Source organism: Lineus longissimus, chromosome 9 (genome assembly GCF_910592395.1).
Source record: "Lineus longissimus chromosome 9, tnLinLong1.2, whole genome shotgun sequence".
In the NCBI taxonomy this organism is placed as follows: domain Eukaryota; kingdom Metazoa; phylum Nemertea; class Pilidiophora; order Heteronemertea; family Lineidae; genus Lineus; species Lineus longissimus.
Window position 1 is genome coordinate 17,759,226 of NC_088316.1, and position 13,143 is coordinate 17,772,368.

Sequence of the window (13,143 nt, forward strand, 5' to 3'; positions counted from 1 at the left end):
TCAGATCGCTATAAACGTACCCGGGAATTTAGGGGTTGGTTCAACATTCGGTCCGTTTGACAGCCCATTTAGGTTAACCACCGAAAGTGACATACAAATAGAACCTCACCTCAGCCGTAATGACACACTGAACTTTAAGGGAACGTTTGATCTAATCAGTGCTTATATCAAACACCCATACAACCCCACTATCACGCTGATAAGCCCTGCCGTTCCTTCAGTGAAGCCCCTCATTTTCACTATAACATGTCATTTTGCGGCATCCCCGACTTCCATAAAGCACAACGTGATTCGCAACTTAGACAGACTTTCCAGGCTTCACCAGCAAATCAGCAGTATATATGGCAGGTTTGGATGACAGGTGCTTCTGACGTATTGAGATGAGCCCGTATGTCATGGGGCGATTTTCGCCGGAAGTGGGTTTGCGCCGCGCCTATACAGCTGTAGGTGCCACATATAGCGTTCGTTTACCCCTGCGACGTCACAAGCCCGGCCGAAGTATATAACCTACTTCATGAACTTCGAATTTTTGAAGTATCTAAAAACACTCGCATTAACAAAATCCAACATACCCATCACCAAGACAGCGGTTTGAATCCAGACAATGTCAATTTTCGGGTTGTTTTTATAAACAACCTAGACACCATTGTGGTTCCTCAATGCGGCAGATCATGTTATGATGGCATCATAAAACATCTGGCAATGACAGCCATCATAAAAATCAGCAGCTGAGTGGGAGAATTATTGCAAAACATTGCTGCTAACGGATGGACGCAAGTTGTAGAGCGAGACCATGAGTAAAATATGAAATCGTCACCAATTTAATTATTGGAGAATTACGAAAGTTCTCTGGATTTTTCAATCAAAAACGTTATCGCGAGGCAAAAAATTTCAAGTGTCGATATTATTCGCAAATTCCAAAAAAATGCCAGCAAAAATCTGTAGAAATAAAATCCTTGGCGTTTTTTGATTTCGCTGAGAAAACCACTTACATGCGTATGAGATTGTCCGAAACATAAAAAATCGTTATCTTTGAAGCAATGCATTTTTGTGATGTCTTTTGGCCGCCACAAGTCTTCACAGTTATCCGTAATTGGTGAACACTAGAACACGATTTGACAACCTGTCATTTTCGTGTCCCAGTAGAAAAAGCTTGGCACATAATCTGTGATAAATATTACCCGAAGGATGTAACTTTCATAACTCGACCTCTTCAGTTTTTACAGCCGGTCGAACAGCAATGCTAAACCAATTTCCGGAGCAATCAATTAGATGAAATGTCATGGGTAAGATTGATAGAACCAGCTTGACAATAAACCGGAGACTACGTTGAACAAGGCTTCTTGGGTTTCTAGAATTGGCCGTAAACGAATATGTAGTATAGACGTCACTGTCTATGAATTTACACTGGCAAAACTTTCATCCAAACATGAGCAATTACTTTTTCGAACCTAACTGAAGACCCAGTGGTGAATTCCGAACACAGTGATATCATTTTTCATCGGGCAGTCTTTCCACAGAAGTGGTGGCGCCACAGATTTTTGTTGGCATACAAGTCACTGCCAAATTTGAAAAGATCTTGAAGAATGCCATATTCTCGAATGGATGTTTGTCCCCATTCTCTGACAACTCGACTCCCCGGAGCTGCTATCCGATTGCCCTTTACCGCTCTGTTTGAAAGACAACTCGAACACAAAAAAAATATAAACAGGAGTCTATCCTATTGCACCGGATCGGGGTCATCAACCATGTATTATTACCATGTATATTTCTTCTTTATGCGATGGTTATGTTGCATCCTCTAAGAGACACATGAGACATCCAGAGATGTTATAGAGATATTCTTAGCTTCGGGAGAGAATATTAACTATTCGGCATTGTTAGTCGTCTTGCAAATAAACGCTTGATCATATAAACCGCTTATCGGATGAGCGTTCGTATCTCTTTTTAGTGTGCATGTGTTATGATGAGCAATTTTCAGATGGAAGTCTAGATCTCTGCTCTTGTATCTCAGTTCCAGTGCATGTTTCAATCTCTTATTTCCATACAGAATATGAAAATAAACATGCCAAATATGATGATTTGACAGAGATATATAACTTGAAAGAAATACAAAGTGTGCATGAGATGTATGATTGGGTTAACTGCTATATATTGGATTCTGATCAGCCTTCTATAGTCGGTCTTGATTCATATTTTCGGAACCGTAACAGGCTAACATGCAACACGCATTTTCAAAAAAAGGTCTTTTCCGTAGACGCGAGGAAAATAAATTTATGAATCAACAAATAATAGTTATTGATTGTATCCCCCAAGTCATGACATCAATATTCATTTCACATGTTGTCTTTTTATTTCCATATTCCAAGCGTGATATCTTGGTTGGTTGAAGAAGACATGTTTTTTAACGATTCGTATTCCAAGCCCACCAACCTTACAAATATTCTACACATCGCTGACAAGAATGTAACGAAGTCAACAATAAGCTTCCTTGTAATGAAGCACGGTTTCGTGGTAAAGAGATAGCGATTTGACGCTACTCCGCCTCGGGCACTGAACAAGACATCCTGTTCATAGCCGCGAGTAAATCTGTTATAAAGTGAGATTTACAACTTCCTTCGACTACAGAGTCCACACCATAATACCATGCTGACATGTCACATGTATGTTTATTAATTATTTCCGTGGGCAGGAAAGAAATCATACAATCAGATCAAATAAAATAATCACACAATTCTCCACGATGTTTTTTTACCTTCACCTCGCAGTTAAAAGCGAGTACTCGATCTATTGTCTTTAAACAAAGCCCGCTGGTACCAAGGCCTACTTTCTAATTCTTCTACAGTCTTAACAAAGGGTCGTCAGGGCAAGTCTTGACAACACCAGCCCACGAAACACCTTCCATGGAGGTCTGAAGGCCCTAACCGGCAAAGCTTGGTAAACGTAATGCCTTTCTATTGCCGTTTTTGTTATGTGTGATAACTTGTTTACTCGGCAGAGGAATTTACGCCGATTTTGTGTTGCACGCTCGTTAACTTTACAAATGTCCTACACATAGCTGTCAAGGATATAATGATGTCAACAAGCTAAATGTACATTATATTGATGGCTCTTCAATGGAACACGGGCTTGACGCCGCGGCGTCTGGGGCATTCAGCAAGACTTTCTGTTCACACTCCGTCGATGGAGACTTACGGGCTGTTGGTTCTTTTCCAAAGCCAGTAATTGCGGATGTATATAACGAGGGGTTTCAGACCCTGAGGACAGCTCCAGAGCACGTCTGAGACGCGGCTAAAATTCGCCGTCATATCCCTTCAGTTCACCGGAAGAAATTAGAGTAGAATAACCGGAGAGTGCATAATGCTTATGTCTCTGAGCTTGTCTGCGGTTAATGGTATAAGGGGGAGGATAGAATGTGTTACATTTTGTGTAAAAGTGGGAACGCGTCGTTGATATCTGTCTGCGGTGCATGATATAATGGACAGATTGTTCAGATTTAGACAGTGTGTATATACGTGTTAGAGCTTCTTGTATCGTTTTTTTTCTTTAAGTATTTTTTTCCGGTTAAACCAAGAAAGTTTTATACAAAATAAAAAACTTTCTTCGTTTCATACGATGATTCGTTACGTTTAATTCCGCTAGAACTTGCCAACCATTCAGAGTGCTGACTTTTCATAAACAGGCGCGCTACTTTCCCGGGGTAAGATGATAACAGTTTGCATACCCCAAGAGTTTTCATATCTAAATTACCTGACGTGTGAAAAGTATCCGAAGGTAATACTTTGCCTCCTTACGCGACATCAGCAAACATTGCTACAATAGCTCTACAGAGGTTGAACTTTAATCGCAGATCTATTCCCAGGGGCAAAATAACTTTAATTACCTAAATTGAGTTTAATACTGCAAAACGAGTTTCATGTGACAAAACTAAGCGGTAAGCATAATAATTGAGCTGGTATAGGATTGCAAATTTAAACTTCACACAAACACAGTCTGACAATCTGAGAAGATTTTTGACAGAGGCCGATGTCTTCTGAGATGAAAACAACGGATTATTTTCATATACATTTGTATAATTTTGATTCACATTATGTTATATCTCATTCAAAACGTAGACATATCGTCAATATTGAGCAGTAATCTTTTCGATCCCGCTTACTTTCTTCATTTTTTTAATCAAATATCAGCAGTAATGACATTGCGGTCAATAACCGTCAGAACACGTCACGTCGAATCTCAGGAACACTTGACATTTCGATATCTCGAACAGCTACGAAATTTGCTTTATGGCATGTTCTTCGCGATACATCACGCGTCGCTATTCTTCATTACATTTTTAATCTAACGCATCGTCATTACTGGGAAATGAAATATGATGGACTGGGTTAGAAAGAGATAGATTTACTCTCTCTGCACAATCAACAAGAGATACAGCACGAAGAATATTAATGCGTCAGCATTTGAAATGTCGAATGATTTGTCGTCAAGCGCATTAATAGCGCAGTAACTTATTATAAACTAAATTGTATTATCCAGCGGTATCGAGCCAAGTCAAGTCAATGCCGAGACGTATCGGTCCTGCACTCTTGAAAACAAATGTTTTGAGCACATGAATTTTTTTCATGGTTTTGAGCTTATATATACGACTAACCTCTGGAGAGTGTATACGCGTCAAGGTGCTCAGCGACGCTGTATACTTATTGTTGAATGAACTTCTTGCTGCATTATCCACGTAAGCAGTAGTAACAACCTTTGCCGTTATCTTTTGACTGGCTTTTCTGGCGCATGTAAGAAATAAATCAGCTGTTTTCTACCTTCGAGATAGGATTATAAGAGTCACAATACCAATACAATTGAAGATCAAAGGTTTCGATGAACAATAACCACCTCAGAGATGCGCAGTTGAGTTACATGCAAGCTAAACAAATCACGAGAATAGAATGTCAGAAGCCAGGTCTCCGCACTGTAGTAAATGGGAACAGTTTTTGTAACAAGGATTAAAGTCAACTGACGTGTCTCTGTATTCTGGTTGTGATTTCGTCCTCAAAAGACCAATTTGGGACATTTATTGCAATCATTGAACACCACAGAATCTCTTTCCGGGCAACACAGCGATGATAAGGACATTTTTTATGTCTCTCCAAGCGGGCCGAACCCCATTACACAATGGTCCTACTGTTGAAGGGACAGGAAGTAGTTTGGTACATTTGCACAGCCGACGAAGGTGCACTTTTTCCCTTTAAACTTTCACGAAGATGGAAGAGCTTCGCATGACCTTATTCAACAACCTGGTCAGTCAGGACGGATAGAGAGGACATTTCACCAGAAAGCATAACCCCAGGTGACCCGGACATCATTAGCCAGTATTTCTTGAGGCAATGATCACACATGTCAAAGCAGATATCATGATTACATGTAATTGTGTCAAGCCAAACACGACAATATGACTCTGACTTTTGTGCCGGATATATCAATTAACGAACCAACAAGACAGACATGGAGGTGTGACAGTTGTTGATTTAGATATCCTTTATGTTTGCATGAGTTTGGCTTCACCAAAAGCATGACGGCTGTACACTAATTGGGCGCAAGATTAACTCCTGTCGCCTGAAGAGAAACTAACGTAAAAAGTTACTCTAGTTTCTCCGCTCTATAATCGTTTCTGAAACATTTCGCTCTATTTGAGCATGAACCTATCATGACCATCGAACAACTTGGTGTCGCCATCTAACATGAATGGAATATGATACATGTATATATAAATGTGCGTAATATCTAAGATAACGAATTGAGTGTACAAGTCGAGTGTACTCAATAGCCTCTCACCCAACTGATTTCATAATTTAGATCGAGAATGTGTTCTTGTATAAGTGACAATGTCATCCGCTTACGCAAACCGGTACTCTATTTCAAACTGAAGAACACACACTGTTGTCAGACTGCAACGAAGATCTCACCAAAACTGATTGTAACTGTCGATTTTCCTAGGCATGTCCAAAACCACCTCACAACACTTGCGGAAATCGTTATTAGTGATCAGCGTTTAGTTTCTTGCTACATCGAGGAGTCGCATGGAGGTGAATAGGTGCATTGTTTTCTTTATGATGTCTGAGAAGATAAAAGGATTGAGAATTTCGAGTCGATATTTTCTCAAAATCCATTTTCACGTATTGGAACTATCCAAACTTTAGTTTATAAAAACTAGCAATGGAATTCCATGACGTTTTCAAGCTTGTTACGGTCATATCGGCGATCAAAATTCTTAATCGATTCCATGAGCATGACATTACGTTTCTACGATTAAGACGATCAAGCATTCTAAAATCAATAGCGCCATTAGTCTTGGGCGAATATTTCAAAAGAATTGCATTATTTACACAGATGTACACCCGATAAACCTATTATCTACATTATTTGTAGGGAAATTACGAAAACTTGAGACAATTTCAACAAATCGAACTGAAAGATTTAGTCTTTTTAGACAGCATGTGAACATGAACGTAAACAATGCCATCAACAAATATTTGTAGGATTTCGTTTTATACTTTAATTAAATTGTACCGGAAAATCATATTATAGGCATAGAAAACAGCATTCGCAAGGTATCATATAAAACACCTCAGAAGCTTTGTTCGTGGCGTTATTTAATTCAAGTTTGCGTTGAGTTCAGACGGATTCTTCAAAAGAACGAAAGAAAGATTGAAAAAGACGAATGGCGAGATATCTTTTACTCTGCCTGATTGGCATTTGGGTAAGTACAGCCCGGGATTAGACATTCATCATAAATATGTGTCTATAGTCGGCTTGAAGTAGCCTAAATTGCTTGAATGAATCGTGAAAATATTACATTTAGAAGTATTGAATATACAATGTACATAAAGCTATAATCTTGAAAATCCTCCCGCTACATTTTTTCAAACTCTATTCAAAATAGAGGAAAGAGAGACTATGTGGTAGGGTATATGAGACGAAGGTATAATAAAACTAAACTTAAGACATTGCCTTCAAGAACAATTTAGAAGGTAGGTGCAATTTCGACCTAGGTTGTACGCCAATGTCCTGGAGGCCGCAAATACCACTTTTAGTTGTTTGGAGCATGTTAAGAAGAACAGGCTAATGGTCTCGTCGACAATCAGGAATTTGGCTTGTTGACACACAGATTGGAATTATTTGGGTTTGAAATGATGCATGCATTTTTCAGTTGGTGGCCACAGTGAGTAGCGGTCTAGTTCGTCATGATTCGAAAAAGCGTGACCCACCAGCAAACAACTCGCCGGAAATGACCGGTAACGTGGCAGATTTATGTAAGACATCATTTCTCACTTATTCAAGGAATTCCTCATGTAGCCAATGCCAGAGTTTCTACCCAAATCAAAGGCTCTATTTATCGATTGGATGGGTTTGGTGACCACCAGCTGGACCCACTCGCTCCTTTTCCCGCTTAACCAGTCAGGACCTAGCTCGGAGACAGGTGCAATGAACGGCCAAATGAAGATGTTCAAAGCCGGTATAAAAAACATCAAACTGTTACGTACAAGAAATGATGATCGTGTATACCGCGTTTATTTTGATCATCAGGGTTCTGGCAAGGGTAAAATGCCGCGAATAGCTCTGATTGCTGTTTACGCCAGTCTTACGCATTTACTCATCCTTTTTATACATCCTTCTTTCCACATTTTGTTTATTTGAGTCTGTGTCTATTATTCTAGCGAAAGAAAAAGATAAAACCTACACCGTGAACGGGCACAAGGTTTTCAGGTACAATGATGTCGAGATCGACGAGAACGTGGTGAAGGAGCTTTTCGACAAGGGAAGGCAAAGGTGAATTAAAGGACTATTCGCGTAGTTTATAGCAACGTTAAAGAGTTCTCCCAAATCTCCCAAAACGCCAATGCGAACACCTATCCAATTGTTCGAGCTCCTGATCACTGTGTCGAAAAATGGGACAGGTGTTGGCGTTGGCGTTTCGGGGGATTCGCGAAAACTCATTATTATTACAACCAACTCTCGCCAAGCCAGCCATCGTTTGGACATACATGTAGTTGTACATCCTTCATTACTTGTACAGTACACTTCTTCAAGATCACACTGAATGATTTAGCATGCTTGTGGTTGTCTGACCATCTCTGTGGTTGAAACGGGGAAAATACATACACCATTATAAAATTAAACATTGTAACCAAAGTCTTTTAAGTACAGAACAACACATTATCTGTCAGAGCACCTCCCTGGTGGAGATTCGTTTTTTTAATCAGACCGCTGAAAGTCAAAAACACGGTACCTCTATCCAACCCAGCGTACGTGGTGCAAATGGACGAGTTTTCCGTTCAATGTTCTGATGGAATGTCACGTCATTTTCAGATCGACCTCCGGTGAAACACAAAGGCAGAAACGAGCAGCCATCGTCAGTGACAAGAAGAAAAGATGGCCAAGAATAGCTCTTGTCCCGTACGAAATAGTGACAGCGGATTTTAGTGAGTGATACAATCCAATCTCGCAAAACGTCCCAAAGGGAACAAAAGCATCAGTAACGAGAGTCGTCGTAACCAATACCATAAAATTACCAGAAACACAAAAAGTGATTAAGGCATGAAAGTTTAATGTGAAATCAGAAATGTGCTGAAGACATTTGTCTTTTGTTCGCGTTAATTGCAATATCATGATCATTTATTCAGTGGAACATGCACCATTCGGTAATGAATTTGGTTATTTTTCAGATGAGGCCCAAATCAAAGACATCATCGCTACATTTGCTTTTTTGGAAACTGAGACGTGTATTGCCTTCCGTGAGAAAACGAATAATGATGTTAACTATGTCAAGATTGCTGACTGCGGGTGAGTCCAGGATTAAAGGATTGTCGCAATGAATTCATGAATTCAGCAAAAAACACAACAAACCTGTATATTTACTAAACTATACATGTACATTGTGTTTATCGGCCCTGAAAATGTTAGCTCCGAAATGAGAGAATCAGAAATGCTGCTAATTCGTTATAAAGGTAATCATCTAATGTTGCAGTGCAAACTGCATCGAATCATCGGTCAATATATCGGGGTTCTCCAATTATTTTCAACAATTGGCAAAACGGAATAAACATACTTCATCATATCATTACCGGCGTCGTAACCCTATTGGATTTTTGCCGGAGGTATGGAGTCCACTATAGGCTACTGTCCACCTATGTAGGATCTTTTACTTGCCCTGGCATAGACACTCAGGTACAAGGGACCACGGCTTTTAGTCTCATCCGACAGACCCTCGAGTATTTCATACGTTAATGTACGTGTTGTGAAGAGCCAGGAATTTTAGTTCCTTGAAAGCCATGCCGGTTCATCCAGAAATACAATCCTGGGTTCTCCCCGGGATCGAACCCGGGCCCTATTGCGTGGTAGCCAGCAGTGTTAACCACTAGGCTATGAGGCTCTACTTGTTACAGACACATGTACATATCAAACAACATGGTGAAAAGCCAGAAGGTGTGATATCGGAGTTTGATAGCTCAAATATCTTAGAGTCCAATGTTTTCTGATGTATCCTGTCTTATTTTGGCTTCCAGTGACGGATGCTGGGCCCATCTCGGAAAAATGGACGGCCCCAATTGGCAAAAGGTCTGCCTCGGAGATGGGTGCAAATGGGTAAGTGAGAAGTGTATCAAACGATGTATACGGGTGTATAGATCGATAGCCATGGAAATGTGTCCTGAGTATGTTATTGTTCAAGCTCATTCGCGCGACTCAATTAACGACGTGGCGATCACTCCCTAAATAGGATGGTGGTATTACATACATGTCCCTCTTTCTTTTTCATTACCGCAGCCTGGGCTGTACGCCCACGAACTCGGCCACACCCTAGGCCTGCAACACGAGCATCAGCGCCCGGACCGAGACGACAAAATCTTTATTCATCCAGAGAATATCCGAAATGGCTCCGAGGATGCCTTTGAAAAGTTCAAAGCTGATAGCGTACTGACAACCAGATATGACTTTGCGTCAGCGATGCACTATGAACGAACTGTAAGCAATCTTTTAATCACTTGCTTTTATTTAAATATTTTTTGTAGATTATACATGTTCATAAGTATAGCCGGTTTGCCTCCGTAAAGTCACTTGAACAAAATGGAGAGGTACAGCCCAGCATTGGACAATGTCCTGAGCCAGATGTAGATGTATATGCACTGTCAAACACTGGCCAAGCAGATGAACAGTCGAGACTGCACAATGCACTGATGAACATGATGAAAGAGTGTATAAATGAACTTTCAATAATGCATTGGTCAAGAAGTAGATGAACAGTCCGATATTAGACAATGCATTAATTGAAGCGTGTCTAAATAAACTGGTATGATGCGATCAAGACGTAAATGAACCGTCCGACATTGGACAATGCGTTGATCACGAAATAAATGAACTATTTGTGTCCGGCATTGGAGAATGCATTGATTGAGAAGTTGATAAGCTCTCCGACATCACAAGAAGTATATTTTGCAACAGAAGCACTGACAAATGGATAAATAAGCGGCCGGGCAGTGGGACGTGCAGTTGTTTTTCACTTCTAATTGTTACTTAGTATGTCTTCCTTTAGTCTTTCGCCAATCCCGGAACGAACACTATCACAGCTAAGAAAGACTGGAACAACGAAAAGCTTGGAGGTGTCTGGTGGAAGATGTACTCGTACCACGATGTGCGGCTGTTGAATAGGGCGTACGGTTGTAATGGTAGGCATCACTTATCATACTCGCTTACTGAAATGTCTATCTTTCAATAGATTTCTCTTCAAATACATGAAAAAAAGTCATATTTGAAGAGAAATCTAATAAGCGATGGAAAACTGTGTAATATAGTAAATGATCTGGTCGGCGTTGTACAAGACAGGTTCGGTCACTAACAAAGCGTTAACCTTCAATTTACATTACGCGAGTTACCAGTCAACAGAGGACATAGCTCTGGACTACAGTGTGTCATAGCGAATATTGCCATTTCGAATGGTAGTATTTTGAAACATTGAAACGCATGAACGAGATAAATATATTCAAGCACGGACAGAGTCGATGAATCCCCGCTGGCAACTTCGTGTAGATTAATCTGACCAACCTTCCCAAGCCAATAGCCCCCTCTGACTCTGCCATCTACTCCATTGACACTAATATCGAAATAATTTATTAGATAGAGCTCAGTGTGAAATATTTGAATCAGTATGAGAGACGAATCATAGTGAGCAGGCATGTGATACAGTGACGAACCATGTCAATAGGTTTCACTATGAAGTCAGATTATTGAAATCTATTTAGCGATGAAGAGGTTTTACCTGATACAGTGTGAATTTAACACTTTTTATAAATAAGTCCACAGCGTAAATATGTACATGTACCATCGTCTGTGCGTTCCACGCAATTTTACGTGTTTTTAAGGAGAATCAAACAGGACATGTAGTTGTAAATTGTTTCAAATTCGATTTCAGCTTTCTGCAAAGATGTCGAGTGCGAGCGTGGCTACGTCAACAAAGACTGTAAATGTGTCACTTTCGAGGGTAAGCACCGATTTGGCACCACCGAATTTCTTTTCACTAACGCTGCCATTATTGAGATGACTTACTAAATTTATTCCATTACAACAGAAGACATGCTACACTCGCCATGGCCCGAGATAATATCTCGATCGATCGAGATAATAAGTCAATCGATCAAGATGATAAATCCATTGATCGGGATAATAAGTCCATCGAGATATTTCTTTTTTCATGTTAAAAGAATCATATGATTCCCTTTCACAGCCAGCTTGCTGCTAAATACAAAATGCAGGTAAAATAATCTAAACACGGACATGTACTCCTTATCTATTTCAACCTACATGACACCGGATGTATAAGAAAGAAACTGGTAGTTAGAACGTATTGTTATCAAAACATCACAAGACCGCAGATTTCATGTATCCAGCTTCTCCTAATTCCAGAGTACTATGCGACATATTGCAAAAACGAGTATTGGAATGACGACCAGTGTGATGGCTGGGCCAGCACTGGAGAGTGCCAGAAGAACCCAGGCTGGATGTATTTCAGGTGCAAGAAGTCGTGCAAGGCATGCTATAATGACCCTAAACCGACCAAAGCAGACGATTAGCCATGGAAAAACGACGGAAATCCTTCCCCAAAGTGGTCTCAGGGTCTGGGTGACTGGTAGTTTCGGAATTCTATGTAGAATATGTCACTGTGGAGCCATGAACATTTGGCGAACATAAGAAGTTATATACATGTATGAACAAAATATCTGCGTTTGGCTTATCTTTTTTTATCAACAAAGGTGAGCTGAGGCCTGCCAAAGATCCCTCTAACCTGACCCCAACCCGCCCAGCTTCTCCCGCGGGTTGATCCGACGGTGACCTTCATGTCAGCTTTCCTCTTAACAGCGATGGTAGGAGAGTAACAAACCTTAAGCTTCTTAGTATCGGCAAGGATTAGACTAGTTTTGCTGAAAGCACCAAAAGTGGTTACTTGTAAGTCATTACATCGAGAAATGTGGCTTGATTGGCTTTATTAAAGGAAAATTCCCTTCGTTTCAACATGTTTGTAGTTCATCTTGTTACTTTCGGAGTATGGAGGAAATGATGAAAAAAATATACGATACATTCAAGTATACTAATGGGAAGGCTACTTTATATTAGAATTTAATAAACATTCAAACGAAAATACCCCAGCCTCCTCATCCCGCATCTTTTTTCTTTCAATCCGACCTTATTTGTGCCAGATCGATGGTTTTCTCTTTGCCTGCCAATTACATTATGCAATTGATAAGTATTGAAGTCCTATATATCTTATACGGATAATCGAAGATTGCAAATTAACTGAAAGTTGGGTCGGTAATGGATTTATTCTATGAGTGATCCAGTACAGCAAGACTTCACACAGAAATCTGTATCAACTTTTTTTCCCAGAGATGACTCGGTGATTAAGCAAGCCTTTTCTGTCACCACGTAATTTCTCTGAGGCTTTTCGAAAACACTTTCAAAATTGTTCGTGTAATTTGAATTATTGTATACTCATGTCACATTGTGGAAGCGACTTTCCGCGCTGTATTCGAGACAAACCTTGTTTTAACAATTCTACTGAAGAACATTTTTATAACAATTTTAAATGGTGTAACATTATTA

General features: G+C 40.1%; 2 protein-coding genes across 3 annotated transcripts in view; one reads left to right on the forward strand and one right to left on the reverse strand.

The window, feature by feature from the left end:
• LOC135493798 (cholecystokinin receptor type A-like) overlaps positions 1-13,143 on the reverse strand; it is a 52,095-nt gene that overhangs the window by 23,908 nt on the left and 15,044 nt on the right. The gene's annotated exons all lie outside the window — the stretch shown is intronic.
• Positions 6,640-12,260, forward strand: LOC135493799 (zinc metalloproteinase nas-1-like). The gene is made up of 10 exons (XM_064781376.1): positions 6,640-6,751; positions 7,202-7,304; positions 7,710-7,821; positions 8,362-8,474; positions 8,718-8,835; positions 9,558-9,636; positions 9,817-10,014; positions 10,583-10,715; positions 11,459-11,527; positions 11,950-12,260. The coding sequence occupies exons 1-10, from the start codon at positions 6,713-6,715 to the stop codon at positions 12,114-12,116; spliced, it is 1,131 nt and encodes a 376-aa protein (XP_064637446.1). The 5' UTR covers positions 6,640-6,712; the 3' UTR covers positions 12,117-12,260.

Coding starts and splice junctions, on each gene's coding strand:
- LOC135493799 (XM_064781376.1), top strand. CDS start 6,713: ATGGCGAGATATCTTTTACTCTGCCTGATTGGCATTTGG. Junction 7,822..8,361: donor TTCGACAAGGGAAGGCAAAG/GTGAATTAAAGG, acceptor CGTCATTTTCAG/ATCGACCTCCGGTGAAACAC. Junction 10,716..11,458: donor TAGGGCGTACGGTTGTAATG/GTAGGCATCACT, acceptor ATTCGATTTCAG/CTTTCTGCAAAGATGTCGAG.